The sequence below is a fragment of the Humulus lupulus genome, chromosome 9, assembly GCF_963169125.1.
Source record: "Humulus lupulus chromosome 9, drHumLupu1.1, whole genome shotgun sequence".
Lineage (NCBI taxonomy): Eukaryota > Viridiplantae > Streptophyta > Magnoliopsida > Rosales > Cannabaceae > Humulus > Humulus lupulus.
Window position 1 is genome coordinate 186,012,499 of NC_084801.1, and position 22,802 is coordinate 186,035,300.

The window sequence follows — 22,802 nt, forward strand, 5'->3', positions numbered from 1 at the left end:
GATGATGAGTAATAAGATACAATGTATTTTTTTAGGAGAAAAAGATTTCATTAAGCAAAATGTAAAATATGTTATTTTCTACCTCTACTATTAGAGAAATATAAGAATAAATAGAATGGAAGGTTACTAATACTTTGTAATATTAAGAATATTTTTAATAATTTAGTGTGTTGAAATCCAGATTCAAATAGTATGTTGCTTAAATTTTTTATACAAGTATGAAATAGACTAATCAAATCACTATTTTTAGCATATTAAGGTTGTGTTTGGTAAAATTTTTAATTTTTTAAACACAAAAATAGAAATATACTTTTATTTTTGTTTCTTTATTTTAAAAAATATGTTTAGTAACTATTTTTGTTTTTTGTTTTTAAAAACAAAAAATAATAAACGCGTTTGATAATTTTTATTTTTATTTTTTGTTTGACAATATAAGATGTTGATTTGAAGAAGAAAAGTTGAAAATAATTTAAAATTTTTTTGAAAGTGAAAAAATTTTATTTTCACAATTTAATAAATATTAATTAAAATTTTAAAAAATAATAAATAAAAATAAATTTACCAAACATATTTTATATTTAATTGTCAAATTTTTAATTAATTAAATAATTTTTTTTTTTTTTAAATTGTCAGCAAACAGCACCTAAATTATTTATAATTTTTAAAAATTGATGATAAGTTCCTAATATCTACAATATACTCTGATCTGATTTAAAAAAAAAAGATTAGAATTAAAAAAGTGGGTGTTAGCAGCAGCACCTCAATTTGAGTAGAATGAAAGAGAAAAATGGTACATAAAAGAGTTGTTATGGTGATTGGTTACAGAAAATAAGAGTCTCCGTAGTCCCTACCACATGTGACTGTAGCCACTAAACTCCAAGGCGACAATCTCTGTCACTTCCCAAATCTCGATATGTTTTCCTAAGTCTTACAGCTTTTTAGCCCGTTTTCTTATCTTCATTCAATTATTTTCTCGTGTTTTCTTTTTGTTTTTGGTTTTTCAAGGCAAAATGGGAAAAAGGGCACCCATGATGTGATGATATCTCTCATAAACATAAACATAAAAATAAAAATAAAAGAAGAGAAAGAGAGGAGAGAATAACCTCAGCTCAGCTTCAATCAAATCCTCACTTTGCTAACTGCAGTAGCTACTGTCAAAAGCTTCTCTTTGTCCCTTTTTTCTCCCACTTTTTCCTTTTTCTTTTCTGGGCTTTTTTTATTTTTGTTTTTTCTCACTTCACTTAGGTGGTCCTTTTCCATAATGGTGAACAATAACATAATGAAACCGCTAAAGATTTGCTTTTGGCTTTTCTACACTTTACACTGTTCCTCTGTGGTTTTGGTTAGAGCCTCTGATAGTCTTCTCTCTCCCAAGGGTGTCAACTATGAAGGTTTGTCCCCAGGTTTTGATTTTCTTTCTTTGGCCATTTTCCTTTTCTGGGTTTATGCAAGTTTGACTTTTTTTTTGCTCGAGGCAGTTGCTGCATTGATGTCCATGAAGAAAGATATGAGGGATGAGTCTAAAGTAATGGCTGGTTGGGATATAAACTCTGTTGACCCTTGTACTTGGAACATGGTGGGTTGCTCTGTTGAGGGCTTTGTTATTTCACTGTAAGTAGTTTCATTTTCTAAGACTAATGATACTAAACAAATGGGTTTTGATTATCAAATGCAATGAGTGCTTTCCCTGTTTTATTTGTTTGAGCTAATCTGATATGTGTTTCTTTTTGAAACATTTGATAGTGAAATGACAACCATGGGTTTAGCTGGAACGCTTTCTCCAAGCATTGGAAATTTGAGTCACCTTCGGACAATGTTAGTTTTTGCCTCTTTGGACCTCTGTTTCTCATAAATCTATAATGTATATAGTGTGATAGCAGCAGTGTAATCTTGACTTAGCTAATTAACAATCAATTCTGTGTTCGTAGAATTTTCACGTTAATGTTTAGAGTGAGTTCTTGCATTATTGGAAATTTCTATTTGATCAAACTAAAAATTGAAAGAAACGAGTTGGGGCTTTGAAGAAATTTTGAATTTTTACCATATTTTATTAACATATATATATATATATATACCAAGTAATAGATGGGTAGTTTTGTTTCTCTTGACTGGAAAACCTTAGGCATATACCAATTGTGCTCTGGAGTGTGTTGTATGGCTTCTTCTTAGTTATGAAAGAGAAAGTTGTGTCCATTTTCTGGATTAGATGTGTACTTAATTTTGAATTCACCAACTCATGCAATGTTTTCTACTATTACAGGCTGTTGCAGAACAATCACTTGACTGGTTCTATCCCAGCAGAAATTGGGAAACTTTCACAGCTTCATACTCTTGACCTTTCGGGTAATGAGCTCGAAGGGAAAATCCCTAGCTCTTTGGGGTCCCTGTCTCATCTAAGTTACTTGTGAGTATGAAATTTCAAATTGGCCAAATAGAATGTTTTATGTAGAAGTTGGTTTTGATATCATGTTTTGGTCTAACTATTTCCATTTTGGACATTTTCATGCCAAGTTTTTCAGGCGGCTTAGCAGAAACAAGTTAGTTGGATCAATTCCTAAACCTGTTGCAAGTTTGACTGGTCTTTCTTTCTTGTATGTGTTCCATCACATTTTGACTTTCTTCTCATCTGCATAGTTAACGAGGACTCTAATTTCAGTTATAACTACCACACAGGGATTTGTCATTCAATAATCTGAGTGGCCCAACTCCAAACATACTTGCGCAAGCCTACAGGTAAGATTTTTATGGAAGTAAAATCTATTTCATAACGTCACATAATTCTCAACCTTATTATCGCCCGACTTTAGACTGTCAATATACGTCTCAGTCATTTGCTGTAATTCGACAACAATCCTTACTTGATGAGTTCTTTCTCTCCCTTTTCCTAGTTAGCTAATCATTTAAGGTACCAATGATTAAAGGAAAAAGAATCTAAAAAAGAAGTACTTGCATTATTTATGACAAAATTTGTGTGAAGAAAAGCATGTAAGCATCTCTATTGTGGTGAGGCAAGGCAAAGTATGAACTCAAACTTGATATCTTCACATGCATTTTCGACATAATTTCTTTGGATCGTAATTGTGTTTTATATGTTTAGTTACTACTGTTTGACATTTTAAAATATTTGGTTGTAGTATTACAGGAAACAACTTTCTATGCAGTCCTTCATCAGCTCAAATTTGCATGGGCAACTCGAAACCTATTAATGGTAAAATGGATCAAACTCCTGACATCCAGTTGCAAGTTTTGATATTTAATTGCACTTGAACAAGTTTGAATTCTCAACAGTGTGTGTAGAAGATTTGTTCTTTTGGACTTCATGAGATTTTTAAAAACTCCTCTAAAATGATTCAATTGCAGAGACCAGTTCAGCACCAAAAGTCAGTGGTCACCACCGATGGATACTTTCCGTTGCCATTGGCATTAGTTGCACATTTGTCATTTCTGTGATGCTGATTGTTTGCTGGGTGCATTGGTACCGATCTCGTCTTTTCTTCACATCTTATGGTACTTCCTAAACTATGTTCAAACACATATATTATTCAGTGCATGATAGGTGTCCTGAGTGATTGTGATAATTCAAACTTTCAGTGCAGCAAGATTATGAATTTGATATTAGTCATTTGAAGAGATTTGCATTTCGTGATCTGCAAATTGCTACAAGCAATTTTAGCCGCAAAAACATTCTAGGCCAAGGTGGGTTTGGAGTTGTCTATAGAGGATGTCTTCCAAATGGGACAGTGGTGGCAGTTAAGAGGCTAAAAGATCCAAACTACACTGGAGAAGTGCAGTTTCAGACTGAAGTTGAAATGATTGGCTTGGCTTTGCATCGAAACCTGCTACGACTTTATGGTTTCTGTATGACATCCAATGAGAGGTTGCTTGTTTATCCTTACATGGTTAATGGTAGTGTTGCCGATCGCTTGAGAGGTTTGTTCCATTTTGTTACTATATGTATCGATCCCTTAGTTTTTTTAGATTCAAAGAAAATGTTTACAGTGATGAATGATTATGTAATTATACTTATAGTCAGTCACTGTATTATCCTATTCAGAAAGTATTTAACTAAGAAACATACTAGAATTGGTGACTTAATGTAATCGTTTCCTCTCCTAAAATTTTGAACTTGCTTATCGTTCTTTCTTCTATGCTAGTAGTGTCTAATGGGCTTATGTCATTTACAGAGACTTGTCGCGAAAAACCATCACTCGACTGGAATAGAAGACTGCACATTGGCCTTGGAACTGCTCGTGGGCTTCTTTACTTGCATGAGCAATGCAATCCCAAAATTATCCACAGGGACGTGAAAGCTGCTAATATTTTGCTTGATGAGAGTTTTGAAGCTGTGGTTGGGGATTTTGGTCTCGCTAAACTGTTAGACAGGAGGGATTCTCATGTCACAACTGCGGTGCGGGGCACAGTGGGACACATTGCCCCCGAGTATTTGTCAACGGGACAGTCTTCTGAAAAAACCGATGTTTTTGGATTTGGCATACTACTTTTGGAACTCATAACCGGGCAAAAGGCTTTAGATGCAGGAAACGGTCAAGTTCAGAAGGGAATGATTCTAGAATGGGTAAGCTTCGGTTAAGTTGTCTGCTACTGAATTCAAAGATCTTGCCTCTTTTGTCTTTATGAAATCTTTAGTTGAATGTCTCTATAAGATGGTTGAATTATACAGGTAAAGACTTTGCATCACGAGAAAAAGCTAGAGGTGATAGTGGACAAGGATCTCAAGGGGTGTTTTGACCGAGATGATCTCGAAACATCAGTGGAGTTGGCTCTACAATGCACTCAGTCGAATCCCAACCTCCGTCCAAAGATGTCAGAAATCTTGAAAATTTTGGAAGGTCTTGTTGGACCCTCGGCACCAGCTGAGGAATCACAGGGTGGAACTAACATCGGTGAGGCAAGGGCTTGCAGTAGTTTCTCAAGGAACTACAGTGAAGTTCATGAAGAATCTTCTTTCATCATCGAGGCCATGGAGCTTTCTGGGCCTCGGTAACAGCTATAGTTGTCAGTTTTTACCTCGAACTTCATCTGTACATGAATTTTGAATCATTAATTAGACATACAATAGAATCATTTAGTCACATACAAAGGCCAACTTTGCATGTGTTTTCGGCATGGTGTTCCCTTCTGCCAGTTTCTCATAATAAAAGCATATTTTCTTTGCATGAATGAATGTTTGCTTCTCAATGTGAACAGTATTATTAGTCATTCACTCTTTAGAATTCTTCAAAAGAATGGAGCCCACTCTTGTCATTTTTCCTAACAAATTCGTTTTAGCTTAAATGTGATACGAGAAAAATGTTAAATAATAGCTTTGTTTTAAGTAATCACAAATACATACAAGTTGGTCATATCTCACTATCTATCAAGTATACCTCATAATAATCCATCTATCGGTTTTTCAAAATTCTTAAATTTGTCCAATTGTTAATAACTTCAAATGCTAATCCTAGTCTAATGAGGAACTTGTTAATAGAATCAAATGAAATTATGTTCTTATTTTCAATATATGTTTTGAAAATGTTTTCAATGAGGTTGAGAAGCTATGTATTGTTGTTATTCTGTTACAATATTATTATTATTATTATTACATGATATTAAGATAGAGAATTTAGGATAGAGAATCGGATTGTGACATGGAAACCAAGGTATAAACGATGTAGTTAGGTCACCAAAAACAATGTTCAACCTTAGTCTAATGAGAAACCCATTGTGATAATATCCCTATAAATAACCTCCATGATGTGCTAAATAAATTAGAATCTCAAGATAATGAGCTTGGAGTAAGGTACCACAATTCGTTTTTCAACATGGGGATTAGGCACTCGGCTCTGTTGATAATTTTTGTTTTGTTTTAAATACTATGTTTGATACCCTATGAATTTGATGTTTGTTAGTGTTTAAGAAGTTTATGTTTAATTATTTAGTAGTTTGGAAAGCTAGCAGGGTGTGGCAAGGAAGAATGAGGAAATTAGAAAAATTTTGGATTTTCTTGGGATGGTCAACTTGTCATTGCTAGGCAGTGACTGGTCATCATCAGGACGATAATTGCTGGTGTGGGTTTTTAGTTCTATGTGCTATGAGTGAACAAGGGTTAAAATACCTAACACCCATTGTTTCTATGCTTGAATGTTAGACTTTGCCCTTGGGTATGAAATTAGCCCGAGGACCAACCGTCACTGCTCCCTTGCAAGTATGTATACACGAATGTGGGTCTTACCAAAAGGAACACTTTTTTAAAGTGTCCTTGAGTTAGGAAATCTCTTAGAGATAGTTGCGCGAACATCTAATTCTCGAACATAGTTTTGTGAACCAATGGAGAGAAAAGTCGTCCTTTTTATAAGAAAATAGTAGTTAGAGAGAGAGAGAACGAACGTCTAATTCTCAAGCATAGTTTTGCGAACAAATTAAGAGAAAAATTGTCCTTTTATAAGCAAATAGTGGTGCTCCCTAGCTATTGGATCAAATGAAGCTTCCAAGGGAAACATTGACTTTTGATTAGATTGTAGGGTGGAAGCTACATCCCTACAAGTGAGATTAATCCTAGGGAGGTAGAAAGAAGGGAGCTATTGTGCCTTTCTGATGCGATATAGGGTGGAGGAGGGGAGGGTGCCCTTTGATGAAGCGGCAAGACTAGGGTTGAGGCATGCTTTCCCAACCGTCATGCACGACAAACATCCCTCTAATCGAGCGGTGGCGTCTCTTGTTCTAGGGCTTGGCCGTAAACTCATGGAGTGACACTTGATGTGCAATGAAAATAAGGAACTCGCCCAAGGTTAGGGAATGAGCATAAGGACACAAACTCGAGGGCTTTAGTCTTGCCTTGCCAGGCATATCCTACTAGGTTTAGACGGTTGCAACAAAAATAGGCCTAATTGGGCCAGACTTGTGCATGACATCTTGTGCCTTACCATTAGGATTTCGGGAAGCACCCTCGTAAGTAATAATAATCATTGATCGTTGCAAGACCAATTGTGAAAAAAAAAAGTAATTTTGGCCAAGGCTGGTCATTGCGACGCCAAACAAAGCACTTTTAAGAAAGGGAGACATCTTTTGTTTCCAAAATTTTGCCCAAGTTCAAAAATTTATAAGAGTTTTAATAGAAGAAGTTGAGAGGAGAGAAAATACACATAAATACACTAGAGTGAAAAAAAAGATCATATTTGAAGATTAGAGAATATTTCCAACTAGAATTCTACCTTTTCTAATTTGTGGTTAAATCTATTTTTTATTTTGTATTATTCCAACTTTTAACAATTATTAATAATCTATATATAACTAATAATTTTAATTATTTCTATTATGGTCAATATGATGAATAATTAAAATTATCTTCTAAATATGGCTAGCATTTATCCAGTTAACTAATTTTATATCTTGATTGTCAAATATTTAAACTTTTAACATTTATTGATAATCTATATATATAACCAATAATTTTATTAACTGTTAATATTAGAAATAATTGACGTTATCTCCTAAATATGGTCAACATATATTTAGTTACCTAATTTCATATCTTCATCGATAAAAGTTTTATTTGTTTATTGTTCTTCTACTTTTCAAATTATAAATAATTTCTAAAATTAATTTTTATATCTTTAGTTGGCAAAACTAGGGGAAAAAAATCCCTCTTCACATGTATTTGTATGTAACGAAAATTCATATTGAAAGTGTCAAGAATAAAAACTCAGAAGAAATTTAAACATGCATAATTAATGATTAAGACACCTAAGAATGAGTTTCCATTTTTCCAAAACAAAACTATCAAGTATTGGTTGTTAGGCATTACCACTAATAGTACTCCTCTTCATGGAGATGAGAGAGAGCCCTACACACTTAGTCTTTGCTTTTAATTTGTCACACTTAATGACTTGGCCTCACACTTAATAATTTGTCACATTCCACTAAATTCCCTTAGTTCCTTACTTGACTTGGCCTCACACCACAACAACCATAGAGTGTCCAATTAAAAAAAAAACTTTAATACATAATTAAGGGTTGATATTAACACTACTACTTGACGTAGAATTGGTATAATTTATTATTGTATTTCATATATTTTAATTTAAGATAAAATATATAAGACCTGATATTAAATTACATCAATTCACATTAAATAGTATTGAATATATACTAGTACTTTTTAGCCGAGTAAGAAAAATTATTAATTTTACCTAGTTATAGTCCTTTTTACTCGAGTAAGAAAAATTCTTAACTTTATCTAGTTATGATACCTTTTATCCGAATAAGAAAAATTCTTAACTTTATCTAGTTATGATACCTTTTACTCGAGTAAGAAAAATTCTTAACTTTACCTATGGTATTATTCCCTTGTTGTCTCTTAACTCAAAGCATAATGAGACTAGAAGAAATGCATCAATGCATGCATGAAGTATACCATAAGAATATGTTCTTCATTCTCTTAGAAACTTACTTTGAGTTATAACAATTAAAAGATGAGAATATGTCTGAATATTTATAGAAAATGGATTGTATATTATTACTGATACAGTTTTTGACAAGTTTCACTATTTTACCATAATTACAACATTAAATAATAGTATATGAATGCTTTGAATGAAGTCCACTTAATACCAACAAGGAGAAAAGTAAAAATATAAAGCATTCTGGACCGCATATATATATATATATATAATTTCAAAAATTGTGGTCACTATGCCAAATTATTTTCTTTTTAAACATATTATAACTATTCCAAAAGTTTTAAATTTTCAGCTTACAAAATTCCCACCTTTCTTGATAGAGGAATTAACTTGTTATTAATATTGCACTACCCTTTAAGGTTTTTTTATTTTTAAAAATATATATTATGATTATGCCACGTTTTTTATTGTAATTTTTAACATATATCCTTATTATTATAAAAGATGAAAACATGTGTTTTGAAAAATCAGCCTTGGCCATTTGAACAATAGATCAAGTTGCAACAAAAAACATAACCACTTCCTATATATGTATTATGTAATCTTGTCTCATCCTTATTCCTTAGTTGCCTTTATTTTATTTATATTGGAATATTGCTATAAGGAACATCCTACTACATGTTATATTGCCATTACTAGACTATGCAAATTAACATTTTTATTTAAATTGCAATGCTGACATTTATATAAAAAATAAACAAAAGAGACAATTTTTTATTTTAAATTGAATGCAACCATTAATATAAAAATAAATTGCAATGCACAATAATAATATATTTTAAATTACAAATTAACATAAAAAAATATCATCATTTAATTAAATATATATAAATAAAAAAAATTAAAAAGTTTTAAATGGGAAATTAATTTATTCAATAAACACCCTTTACAAAGGATTGTTAAATTTTGTACAATACAATTTTTAGTATGTGTTAAATTTGATATAATTTTTATGATTATTTGTGGTAGATTAGTCTTTTTTATCCTATTGGTACAACACACTCTCAATAAGGGTGCATTTTTTTTATCATATTTTTTTTATGACATTGTTTATTGTAACTGCAGAAAATATCTTGCAAGTTTTTAAGAAATTTCGAATAATTTACATTGCCGAAAATAGAGTTTAAAAACTTATTGTACACATGCATGTTTTTTTTATACGCGTGTAAAAACAACTGTTTGAATTATGTATTCAGTACTGAAAATCATTCAGAATTTCTTGAAAATTTATAAGAAATTTGTTATAATTATAATGAACACCGTCATGAGAAAAAATTAGAGTATAAAACACTACCACATACCTGTAAAAGATGTGCTATATTAGTAGAGTAAACATATTACCCAATCGTAGAACTTCCCATAATTTTTAGCTCATAAATAAATTTTTTTTATTTTAAAGAATATTAAAATAAAATATTGTATCATAAATTTGGAAGGATACTATAAACTCATTTATTTAGGAGGAGAATGGAAAGTAATTCTTTCAAATAAATACAATTTTATTTTATTAAAAAAACAAATTTTCTTATCAGTTTATGACTTAAATTAATAATTGTTATATTTGTACGTTTGTTTGGAGATGGGTGTGCTGACAAATAATTAATTAGTAAAGTGTAGTAACTAAAATAAAATAAAATAGTTTGGATTCTTTGAATACAGTAGACAAGAAGAGAAGACAATTTATTTAGTTTTTATTGCTATGGTAAAACAACTTTAAATACACATTACTATTATTTATTTAGGGTAATTCGTGGGTGCATGTACCTCAAAAGGATAATTTATATTTTATATTGTAATTATTGATAGTATTTTATAAATTTTGAGGAAACTTTAAATAATTTATAATGCCGAAAATAATATTTAAATAAATTACTTTCCACACACATAAAAAAAATAGTGACGCGTGTAATAAATTATTTTTCGACACTATAAATCATTTATAATTTTATGAATATATGGAGAATAATCTAAATAACTACCATATATAAAATTATAAATATATTACACGAAAATACTTTCCAAAGCCAAAATTAAAAAAAAAAATACATGGATGTGCTCTATTTTAGGGTTTACCGGAGATTTTCTCATTTATTTATTATTGTTTCGGTCGAAAGCCATTAACATAAAGAAAAAGTCAATGGTTGACAGTTGAAAATATTATCTAAAGTGGTATTTTATGTGGTTTGTGCAATTTAAGAGCCGACCATACTTTAAATCTATTATCGTGAGTTTCTTCACAACATTAAATTCCTTGTGGAAATCTAGCTTTGGATTTTGAATTTTGGACCTTTTTACTTTACTTATTATAATGCTTATCATACTTTTTATCGATTAGATATATATACTTTGTCTTCACCAATAATATATCATTGTCTCGTAATATACTTGACTTTATTTTTATGATTCACATCTCAATCGTAACTAGTTGTCCCCTTTAAGCATCTTCTCAAATAGTCCTATCCTAGCCCCCTTTAATAAAATAATGTTGCTTAATTAAAAAATATAAATATTCAAAATTTACACCTAATGTAATCATACAATATAATTTATTTACGTATGAGATTTTAATATAAGGGAATTCATTTACAGGGGCTTCATTTTAAGCCCTACTGATAGGATTCTTAGTGTTTACAACCTGTGAACAGTTTTTAGCGTGATTTTTTTTATGACCGTGTATATTGTAGCTATTTAGAGCATCCTGCAAATTTTTAGAAAATTCCGAATAGTTTATAGTACCAAAAACTAGGTTTAAACATATTGTTGCACGCGTGACTAATTTTTTTTATGCTCGTGGAAAACAACATGTTTGAACCTAGTTTTTAGTGCTGTAAACTATTTGAAATTTTTTGAAAATTTGCAAGATGCTCTAAATAGCTACAATATACACAGCCATAAAAAAAAGTCGCACCGAAAATTGTTCACGGGTCGAGAAACACTGAGAGTCATACCAGTAGGACTTAAAGTGAAACCCTTATAAAAAATTATTCTTTTAATATATATGTTTCTCACTTTTTTTTTTATTTAGCAATGAATAAATATGATTTTTGACTCCAAACTATTACTATTATTAGATTGTACTTTCAAACATTTTCACGTGGTTAAAATTTTTATGTAAAATATTTCTTATTGAATTGTGAGATTTTTGACATAAAAAATCTTATATCACAAATACATTCATATGAAGAACACTAATATCATCAAGAACAAGAACACAAATTTGTAAGTTGATCAACAAGAACAATATCAATGTTCAAAGCTCCATTAAAATCCAAACAACCATTAATCATTCATTCAATTAGAATCTTAATACCCAGATCCCAAATCAATACCCAATACATTGTAAATATTAAAATATTATTTAATTATTTTATATATACATCATAAATTTAGTAGTCTTAAATATATTATATGATTATAACATATAGTAAGATCATTTTATACAAATATACATGAATTATATGTGTATATAATATACTTTGTAACAAAACAAAACTTCATCAATTGCAAACTATTAAAATTGAAGTATATGTCTTATTAAGTTTCAAATTTAATATAAAATTAGATTTTATGAAATTTTTAATAAAATAAAATAAATTTCATTCAATTAAGTACATTTATTAGATATTAATAATATTTTATTGCACTTCTTTCTACAAAATATTTATGTCTAATATATATTATTTATTTGTTTAATTTAATAAAAAAATTGTGTAAGAATAAAAATGATAATAAAAGCTAACACTTAAAAATAGTGACAATTTGATTAAAAATAATTTATAAGAGTAAAATAAAAGTATTTTGGTCAAAATATACTATACAAAATATAATACTCCTCATTGAGTTATTACTAATTCTAGTGTCTCTGTCAAATAAAAATCAAAATTCCATTCCATAACATCAGCATTAGATTTTTGTTCTGCAACCAAAAATAAAAAAATTTGATTTTGATTTTGATTTTAATTGAAAAGAAAAGAGTATTGGCCTTGTATCACGGCGACATGGAGATTGGAAATGGAATGTTATGTGAGAAGAGTTTTATTACCTATTCAACAAGTCGTTTCTTGAAAACGTCGCAGTTGTTATTATTATTAATTAAACATGAGCTACATTGAAGTAATCATTAGCTAAAAGCTAAGTATTTATTCCTAATTAAACCCTCACAATCTGCTTATCTTTTCTTCTCAATACCCAAGAAATTATTATTTATTTTCTACATTTTCCTTTATTTTAAGCTCTGCATTCTCGTGAAAGTTTTGATTTTTTCACCTAACCCCTCAAACTCAAAGTGTTTCTGAACATTCCGTACAAATTTATCTCAACCCAGTTTCTTGAAAATGGGGTCATGTAGCTGGAGAAAGTTGGAGAGGGAGAAGATCCCAGATCTGAAACTCTTCACTGTTTGACTTGTTTGAACAAAAATCACAGCTTTGTTCTTTCTACTGATTTGGAGCTCTTTTGCCTGGGACTCAACTGGTTGTACAAGTAAAAGGTTCGGCTGTTTTACTTATCTTCTTTTGCTGGTTTTCATTGGAATTCCAATTCCTTATTCACCATTGATATTGTTTTCTTTTTAATTGGGGAAATTTTAGTACAGGCTGCACTGTTGGTGGTGGGCAGTTTTTAGTCTGAAACTTGGGAATTGATCTTGAAACAGGCTGTGTTTTCGTAAAATTTGGTAATTTTTTCCTGGGTGGAGAAAAAGATGGATGTGGAGGAACTTGATCAAAGGAAGGCTGAGAATTCGACCAGTATTGTTGATGAATCACTTGCTCAGACGGTTGTTTTGGTTAAAACAGATGAAGCAATCTGTCATAGCATGGAAAATAATGACTTAGAATTATTGGATGAGGAATCTAAAGGAGTGGTGGATGCAACTGGTGAGGTATCTGATCGAGTTGAGCAAGGAACTAACAATGTGATTTCAACTGATCTAGCTGAGGTATTGGATCAGATTGAACAAGGAATTAATGACAACTCATCTGATTCAGCTGTTCAGGTTGCAGTTGTTGAGACCAGAATTGTGATCAATCCCTCTGAGGCTGCTGCCTTTGCCTTTGTCAGTGAAGATAGTCTGGCCTTGGGGTTGAATGCCAAGGTTGATGAGTTGGGGTTTAGTAAAGTATCAGTGGAAGAGTCAAAGAGGAAAATGCCTGAGGCTGAGAAACGTTCTTGTGTGATTGATATAAACTGTGCAAGTGCCAAGAGTTGTGAAAATTTGGATGGTGATAGTGTTTGTAGAATCTGTCATTTGACTTCTAATCCATCTCCAGATAGAAGAACAGCAACTACTTCAACAACAGATTTGATTCATCTTGGTTGCGAGTGTAAGGAAGACCTAGGCATTGCACATTATCAATGTGCTGAAGCTTGGTTTAAAATAAAAGGCAACAGGTAATATTCTCTTTTGCTTCTGATATATGATTTCATGATTTTTGGTACACACACATGATTAGATTAGAGGAAGGTCTTCATTACTAGATTTCATGTATTTATGTATATAATGATATCACTTTCTTATGTTGATAAGTTCTTAAACTATAGAAAATGAATGGTTTTCTTCTGCTGCTGAATTTGGCACTTTTAAAACTTAAAGGTGCTTCTTCTGGTCATGGGTTACACATGTCAATGTGACCTAATAACAAAGAGGCAGAATTTATTGTTATTTTTATGTTTGGTTGATGGTGAAATTCGAGTTTGTTTTTAAATGTTGAGTCCTGAATTCTTTTCTTTAATTTTATTTTTTTGTACCCTGAATTGTCTCAGGTACTTGAACATAATGGATTCTGTTGGAAATTTTACATGAATTTCTTCCTTGCTTGCAGAATGTGCGAAATTTGTGGCGAGACTGCTAAGAATGTTACTGGTGTTGGGGATGTCGAGTTTATCGACGACTGGAATGAAAGAAGATTATATATGCATAACGGTGCTGATCCATCGGATAGGAGTGGAAGATGTTGGCGGGGACAACCCTTCTGTAACTTCTTGATGGCGTGCCTGGTAATAGCTTTTGTTCTCCCATGGTTCTTTCGGGTAAATATGTTCTAGTAATTGGATTGAGCAAACAAACAAAAAAGGTTTATTTCCACCATCATGATCATGATCATCATCTTTCAAGCTCTCATCATTAGCTGGTGTATCTCAATGATTCTTTCATACGTTGGTCCAATACTCATTCTACTGCAGTAAAGATTTGTTGATCTACTGTCTCCTCGTACAAATACTGTACCGGCTTTGATTCAGTACCTGAAGGTTTGAGGTTTAGAACTATCCAAGTTTCCCTTGCTATACAACTTTGAAACAGGTTTGGCTATTATTTCCCTACATTCATACAAGTTTGACATGTAAATATATTTTATTAGATAGGCATAGGCATAGCCTTAGGCATTGGCATAGATTTTATTTTGAGAGGATTGAAGGAATTAGATAGGACAAGGACAAGGACAAGGACAACACTGCTATGCTATCTATTTACCTATCCTCTTCCAACTTTTTATGTATGTACTACTCATTCCTTCCAGTGATTCTTGAAATAAAATACTTGTTGTACATCATGTGTTTGCTCTTATTTTCCTTCTCCTTACAAGTCAAATGAAATGTCTTACTATCAGTTTGGGCTTGATAAAGTAAACTTGGGTGATTAGTAGTATGCTTAGCAAAAGCAGAATTCTTCTGGGCTTGGTATATCTGGGGAAATGGGGATGACTGAAGCCAGTTAATATTTACTAATATTGAGTTGAGAACTATTTCTAAATACTAACAACTTTAGTTTGAGATGGATTGATGTAACAGTAACAGATATTTAATCATGAATTATTTGATGAGTACACCTAAACCTAAAGCACTATTATTTATATACTATTATTATTTTAAGGCTTGAATTGAAGTGCTTGAGAATCCACAACCGTTTATCCTTGATAATAATAAATATAGCAAAACTAAAAAAGGCCGGTGGTAGAGTGGAGGAAAAGTCCAATATTTGTTCTTATATTTATAAGGCAGAAGAATACAACAATGATACATTTACCAAATGATCAAATTTTGTGCAAATATTAAGCAATATAAACTAATTATCAACATGCATATTCCACCAATGGACACAGTAGTTAGTCAGCTTAGGTCTTTGCTTGTAAAAGAATACTCAATGGTATTCAATACCCAACAAAGAAATTAACATATTATACCTTTGTGATGACCAGTCATCACCATTGTTATACCTTTGTCGTTTACAAATTTTGGGTAAAGAACATGTTTCATTTCTCTAAAAGAGACTTGGGAATGACCCAATTGAATGAGATATGCTTTCATTTATTATTTGACTATATGACTTGTTTTTAAATGGTCTGAAAAAACTTTTAAAATTTGCAGATGTTTTAACTAACAAATATATACACATTCATAAAAAAAAAAAAAAAAAAATCAACCAAAAACTATTTACAAAAAGAAAAACATTATGGAATGTGCCAAGAATTTCTCCATAATATTAATCATAAAATAAGAAATGAAGATACTAAGAGAAATTCTATAATATATGCTCTATTTTGTTTATTATTATTATTAATATTGTAGTTATTTAGGGTATTTTTAAGAAATTTCAAATAATAATTACTCGTTTGAATGAATATTTTTTTTAATGCTAGTAGAAACTAGCCAATTTAGATCATATTTTCGACGCTCTTAATTATCCAAATAATTACAAAGCACACTATTTAAAATAAAAAAAAAAGAAAAAAATTGTGCTAAAATGGTATGTTAAATTAAATAATAAATCTTTAGTTCACAACACAACCTTTCCAGGTGCGTAAGCGTAACCACGCGCCATCTAGTGCACTATTTAGTAACATCTGGTTCTTCTTCCAACTTCTTGGATTGAGAATTTTCCTTCCCGCGATTTTGGCAGCCATGTTAATGGTGGCTAAATCCTCACCAAACTTATTCTCAGTCTCACCGAGTCACCACGACTCTAAGACAGACTTGGTAAGAAACTCATCTGGCTCTTTTTCCTTCAAATCGTCCCCGAGAACCTACTCGCCATCTCTGAATGCAGGCTCTTCTTTTGCCGTAATCCGATCATCTGCTTCGGTCGCTAAACCCATTATCCATGAAACTATCGATTACAATGCAAAGATTACCTCTTTCTGTGAAGTGGGTAACCTGAAAAAAGCCATGGAATCGCTTTGTGGGTCCCAAAAATCAGAGCTCGAGCTAAAGACTTACTGCACTGTTTTAGAGCTCTGCGCACAGAAAAAATCATTACAAGACGGAAGAAAGGTTCACTCTGTTATTTGTGAGAGCGGCGTACCTGTTGATGGGCATTTGGGTTCAAAACTTGTCTTTATGTACTTAACTTGTAGAGATTTAAGAGAAGGAAGACGGGTTTTCGATGCCATTTGCAGTGACAGGGTTTTCCTTTGGAATCTTATGATAAATGAGTATGCAAAGATTCGTAATCACAAGGAGAGCGTAAATTTGTATATGAAGATGCAACAGTTGGGTGTGCAAGCAAACTCTCACACATTGTCTTGTATTTTAAAGTGCTTTGCAGCCTTGAGAAACGTAAAAGAAGGCCAAAGGGTTCATGCATATATGTGTAAAATGGGTTTTGTTTCTTTCAACACGGTTATGAATTCCTTAATTGCTTTCTACTTCAAAAATGGGAACGTCGAAAGTGCGCAGAAGGTGTTTGATGAATTGCGTGATAGAGACGTTATATCCTGGAATTCTATGGTGAGTGGGTATGCGGCTAATGATATGGGGGAGAAGGGAGTTGAGATTTTCACACAGATGCTTTGTTTGGGAATTGACGTGGATTTGGCCACATTAGTCAACGTTCTAGTGGCTTGTGCAGATATTGGAACTCGTTCGTTCGGAAGAGCAGTTCATGGTTATGCAATAAAAGCTTCTTTTCATAGGGAAATCATGTTCTGTAATACTTTACTGGACATGTATTCAAAATGTGGGGACATGGGTGCTGCAGTTCAAGTTTTTAAGAAGATTGGCAAAAAAAGTGTGGTGTCATGGACTTCAATGATGGCAGGTTATGTACGAGAAGGTCTTTCTGATGATGCTATTGAAATATTCTATGAAATGCAAACAAATGGCATCAGCCCAGATATCTTTACTGTTACGAGCATACTTCATGCTTGTGCTTGTAGCGGATCACTGGATGATGGCAAAGTTATTCACAATTACATTAGAGAAAATGATATGGATTCAAATTTGTTTGTCTGTAATGCGCTTATGGATATGTATGCCAAATGTGGAAGCATGGAAGAAGCTCACATGATTTTCGCTCACATGCCTACGAAGGACATTGTCTCGTGGAATACCATGATCGGAGGTTACTCCAAAAACTGTCTTCCAAATGAAGCTCTCGGATTATTTTCTGAGATGCAACATAATTTAAAGCCTGACGGTAGAACTGTAGCATGTATACTTCCTGCTTGTGCTAGCTTAGCAGCTCTAGACAAGGGCCGCGAGATCCATGGTCACATATTAAGAAATGGCTATTTCCAAGATCGAATTGTTGCTAATGCACTTGTTGACATGTATGTAAAGTCTGGGCTACTAGTACTTGCACAATTACTTTTTGATATGATTCCTGAAAAGGACCTGTTCTCATGGACAGTGATGATCTCTGGATACGGTATGCATGGATTTGGCACTGAAGCTATTGCTGCCTTTGAAGAAATGAAAGATTCAGGAATTGAACCTGATGAAGTTTCCTTCATTTCTATTCTTTATGCTTGTAGTCATTCAGGATTACTTGAGGAGGGACGGAAGTTTTTCAATATTATGAGAAATGAATGCAACATTGAGCCAATGTTGGAGCATTATGCATGTATTGTGGATCTTTATTCCCGAACTGGGAATTTATCAATGGCTTATAAGTTTATCAAAACTATGCCAATTAAGCCAGATGCTACAATCTGGGGTGCTTTGCTTTGTGGGTGTAGGACCTACCATGATGTCAAACTAGCAGAGAAAGTTGCAGAACGAGTTTTTGAACTAGAGCCTGAGAACACAGGTTATTATGTTCTTCTTGCCAATATATATGCCGAGGCAGAAAAGTGGGAGGAAGTGAGAAAGCTTAGAGAGAAAATTGGTAGGAAAAGGTTAACGAAGAATCCAGGCTGTAGTTGGATAGAGATCAGAGGCAAAGTTAATATATTTTTCTCAGCAGGTGATTCACACCGGCTTGCGAAAGAGATTGAGTCACTACTGAAGATGTTAAGAGCGAGAATGAAGGAAGAAAGACACTTTCCCAAACTGAAGTATGCATTGATTAACGCAGATGACATGGAGAAAGAGATTGCACTCTGTGGGCACAGTGAGAAATTAGCTATGGCTTTTGGAATACTGAGCTTGCCTCCTGGAAAAACCATACGAGTCACCAAAAATCTTAGAGTTTGTGGGGACTGTCACGAGACAGCTAAGTTCATTTCCAAAACACTGGGGAGATCGATTATCTTGAGAGATTCAAACCGTTTTCACCATTTCGAAGATGGTCATTGTTCTTGCAGAGGTTTTTGGTAAATTGAAAAGTGAGACTTAGATAGGAAGTAGCTCATTAAAACTACTCTCGCCACTCGACTTCCAGAACTGACCCGTTGGTGGCAGATTCAGTCAATGTTCTTAGACTGATAAAAGCATATCCCTTGGGGCAATTTCAGGTAGGTGAACTTAGTGATTTGCTACTTGTGGCTGTTAATTGTAGAAGAAGCAGTTTATGTGAATTCTGATTTTAGTTCGCTTGAAATGACATTGATCATAGATAGCACAGGAAGGAAGGAAGGAGGGATCTTTTCTGAATGAGTATATTTCTTGATGTGCTTTTTAAGTGTTGGGAGGTGAGAAAGGCTGTGTTTACTATTGGTGACATGGTGATTGAAAATTGAAAAATACCATAATTTATGTAGGACCTTAATTAGCTGTCAGCTGACCTCTTCAATGTCTACATGAAAGACCCCTTTTTCAATAAAAAAAAAATCGTATATATTATTTTCTCGTACAGTTGATATCGTTGTAGTGTAGCTAGAAATGTTTGTAACTTTGAGTTATTGGAGCTTAAATGAGTAAGGATGCAATCATTACCATTACCATCATCACGAGCTAGATGGGCTAATAATGTAGCCGAATGGTGCTTCTTTATTTCTTTTAAATGTGAGTTCTGTTCTATGCTTATATTTGAATTTTGTTAACAACATTTTTGTATAATCAATCAACAAATTATTTCAAAAAATAATTTTAAGAAGGGGGAAACCAAAATTTTAAAATAAATAAATAAATATATTAGTGAGATTTAACAAGAGAAATACTGAGCAAGCTTAACAATTGAAGATCTTTGGTTGAAAATGAAGCCTTGAAAGCCATCGATCTTTGCTTAAAAGGCACATCAAAGTGTCGACTTCGTTTTCATTGTGATGAATTGTCTTGAGATTTGATGTTGGATTTGTGTTCTAATTATTTTCAAGTGCGTGCTTAAGAAATGACAATCTTTGGTTTATCATGACAGTGACAAGGTATTTTTGTAAAAATATATACAACTACTACTAAAACTAACTTTCAAAATGGTATTATTTAACAAATATATATATACCATATAAATCCTAATTATAGGTCGTATATAATTATTGAGTCGGTGGTCGTTAGGGCTTTTACTTGGGAATCTTCCTAGTCGAATATGATAGTCTTGCACCAAAAGAATATCTCACCAAACAGCACAAGAAGACAACACAATCTCTATAGCTATCTTTAGTAGTGCATTGGCAAACAATCAAGGAGACTTGCAATCAATTTTCGGATCATAATTATGCACACAAACATTTATTTATGTAAACAATTTTTGTTGAAGATGTGCCCACAAAGAAATATTCATCATCATCCATCACATCATGAAAGATAATACCTTGTCATACCAACTGTATATTCCAAAAATCAAAGAGTATATGGCGATAGTAATAGTATACATACAACCAAACTAAGAATGAGATACAGCTCTGCACATGGATATAGAAATGGCCAGCACAATACTAATTAATGGTTTATCATTACTCCCATTGAAGGTAATGAATACTAGAGCTTTCTAAATCTTTCTTTGATTGTCAAAACAGTCATCACAACAACAATCACCACTTATCTCTTATCAAGATTATTGAAAGAATTTTTCTAACATGAGTCATTTTGCAAAACACTTTTGATCAAAATAAGCTAATTCACATACCAATAGAAAAACAAATCGAACAAAAGCAAATAAAGCAAGAAAGAGACTGACTAAAGGAAACAATATAGTTTGATAGGGATTGAAAAGAAAAGATAAAAAAAGAAAAGAAAAAAAAGAATAACATTTTAAGGATAACAAATCAAACATATTTATTTGCCCCTCTATTGCTACTAATTACACAAACAAATTGATACAAGTGTAAAGCCCCACTACCCTTTGCTTCAAATTTTTTTTTTCCATGAAAATATTACACACACCAATTCTTCTTCTTGTTCCTCTTCTTTCACATGAAGTATAATTAATATTAATTAAGAAATAAATAAAAAAATAATCTTCTTCCTAATCTACTAAATTTGTAGAACAAGCTTAGAACAACAAACAAGAGACAAATTTTCAATTTTCAGCGACAGCATTTTGAGAGAAGAACCAAGAAAATAATGAGGAAAACTATGGAAGAGAGGCCAATGGCCACACCAAGAACGTACTTGTTTGGGCCACGATGACTGTCCTTTCGGGATGTGTCATCGGAATCACTGTCGTTGTAGTCTGAATCACTGTTGTCATCCTCCGATGAATCTTTCGCTGGAGGCGGAGACAAGGGGAACCCGTGTTTATCACAGGGAGAGATTCCCAGCTTCATTTTCGACGACAGAATCGATCTGTTGTAGCAGAGATTATCGTTGCCACCGACTTTGAACACAGTCAATCTACTGATAAACGACGCATTGAACGGCATTACCCCACGGAAGTTGTTGTTAGCGAGATTCAAGTACTTCAATGTCTTCATTGCTGTGAAGTACCTGGGAATGGTCCCGTTGAGCTGATTGGAGCTCAGATCAACGTGGACCAAACCGGGTATTGCCGACATCGAATCAGGGACGTCCCCGGACAACGAGTTCGACGCCAAAGAGAGGTTTTTGAGCGAAATGAGGTCCCCAATCGTGGTGGGTATTTCTCCGTTGAATGTATTAGACGAAAGATTCAAAGTCAGAAGGTTTTCGAGGCGATTAATCGAACTGGGTATTCTCCCCCTGAGCTTGTTACCTGAAAAATCGATGAGCGTGAGGTTCGGATTCATGTGCCTCGGAAAAAATCCTGTAAGATTCGCGTGAGAGACGGTTACGGACTTGATCTTCTTCATGTTTCCGAGAATTACGAAAGGGCCACTGGCGTTAACCTGAACATTGGAAACTGTGAGGTCGGTAAGGTTTTGGAGGCGAGATAACCAGACGCCGGTGAGTCTGCGGAGGCTGCTGATGCAGGTGAAGGAGCGTAGAGACTCGGCGAGCTCGGCCGGGAAGCTAATCGGGGCAATGGGGCAGTTGACGAACTGGAGAGACTGGAGAGTGGAGAGGGACTTGAGAGCAGTGAAGGACAAAGCAACGTCGTCTGAGCAGTTGAGGATGCGCAGAGAGATAAGGTGGCTGAACGGCTTGGATGAGTCGCAGAGAGTGATGTTCCTTTGGAGCTGAGTGGGATGCGTGCAGGGATCTTTGGAGGTGGGAATGTTGAGCGATTGGAGGGCTCGGAGCTGCTTCGGGTCGAGGGTTGAGGAGCTCGGAGACGAGGGAGTAGACGGCGGCGATGAAGATGGAGAAAGAGAAGGAGAAGCGGGGGAGGTGGAGTTCTTTGGTGGGGTCGGAGAAGAAACAGGCGCCGGAGTTGGGGTGACTACGACCACTCGTGGGGAAGTAGCTGAGAAGGCTCTGGCCGAGAGAAGAGAGAGAAGAAGTAGCAGAGTTACTAACAAAGGAGGTTGCTCCATTGCAGAGACGAGAGAGAAAGCTTCAGTGTTTACAGCAATGGAGTCTGAGAAGTGAGCTGTGTGAATATGTGCACTGAAGATTTAGACCAAATGTGAAAGTACGTTTATACCCTTTTCTTTCTCAATTTATAACGGTAGACTTTGGTTCCCATGCCCTAATATATATGTATATGTGTAGTAGTTTGACAAAGTGTTTGGGATTATTATTATTATTCATTACAATTTCAAGACTTTTTATGATCACTTTTTAAGCTTGCTTTAGATGTTCTAACACCCTTTCCTTTCAACCCTACCTAAATCCAATTGAAGAATTGGTATCATCTTTGAATTTGGGTACCTCTTCTAGATATAAAACCAT

At 33.4% G+C, this 22,802-nt stretch overlaps 4 protein-coding genes across 6 annotated transcripts; 3 read left to right on the forward strand and 1 right to left on the reverse strand.

The window, feature by feature from the left end:
* Positions 1–916: 916 nt before the first annotated feature.
* Positions 917–5,267, forward strand: LOC133801684 (probable LRR receptor-like serine/threonine-protein kinase At5g45780). Its single transcript, XM_062239938.1, has 11 exons — positions 917–1,391; positions 1,479–1,611; positions 1,744–1,815; positions 2,261–2,404; positions 2,520–2,591; positions 2,674–2,733; positions 3,135–3,208; positions 3,361–3,507; positions 3,592–3,930; positions 4,185–4,576; positions 4,682–5,267. The coding sequence occupies exons 1-11, from the start codon at positions 1,262–1,264 to the stop codon at positions 5,003–5,005; spliced, it is 1,887 nt and encodes a 628-aa protein (XP_062095922.1). The 5' UTR covers positions 917–1,261; the 3' UTR covers positions 5,006–5,267.
* Positions 5,268–12,452: 7,185 nt separating this feature from the next.
* Positions 12,453–14,556, forward strand: LOC133801686 (uncharacterized). Of its 3 annotated transcripts, none has more exons than XM_062239942.1 (3): positions 12,453–12,948; positions 13,114–13,850; positions 14,282–14,556. In XM_062239942.1, the coding sequence occupies exons 2-3, from the start codon at positions 13,162–13,164 to the stop codon at positions 14,502–14,504; spliced, it is 912 nt and encodes a 303-aa protein (XP_062095926.1). In that variant the 5' UTR covers positions 12,453–12,948; positions 13,114–13,161; the 3' UTR covers positions 14,505–14,556. The 3 variants fall into 3 exon arrangements, with proteins under 3 accessions (XP_062095926.1, XP_062095925.1, XP_062095924.1); XM_062239941.1 differs by having other exon boundaries at positions 12,454–12,948; positions 13,049–13,850; XM_062239940.1 differs by having other exon boundaries at positions 12,456–12,948; positions 13,054–13,850.
* A 1,540-nt stretch (positions 14,557–16,096) lies between these two features.
* LOC133801687 (pentatricopeptide repeat-containing protein DOT4, chloroplastic-like) lies at positions 16,097–19,648 on the forward strand. Its single transcript, XM_062239943.1, has 2 exons — positions 16,097–19,129; positions 19,231–19,648. The coding sequence occupies exon 1, from the start codon at positions 16,359–16,361 to the stop codon at positions 18,990–18,992; it is 2,634 nt and encodes an 877-aa protein (XP_062095927.1). The 5' UTR covers positions 16,097–16,358; the 3' UTR covers positions 18,993–19,129; positions 19,231–19,648.
* Positions 19,649–20,781: 1,133 nt separating this feature from the next.
* On the reverse strand, positions 20,782–22,682 carry LOC133801688 (receptor-like protein 51). The gene has a single exon (XM_062239944.1). The coding sequence runs from the start codon at positions 22,442–22,444 to the stop codon at positions 21,080–21,082; it is 1,365 nt and encodes a 454-aa protein (XP_062095928.1). The 5' UTR covers positions 22,445–22,682; the 3' UTR covers positions 20,782–21,079.
* Positions 22,683–22,802: the final 120 nt, after the last annotated feature.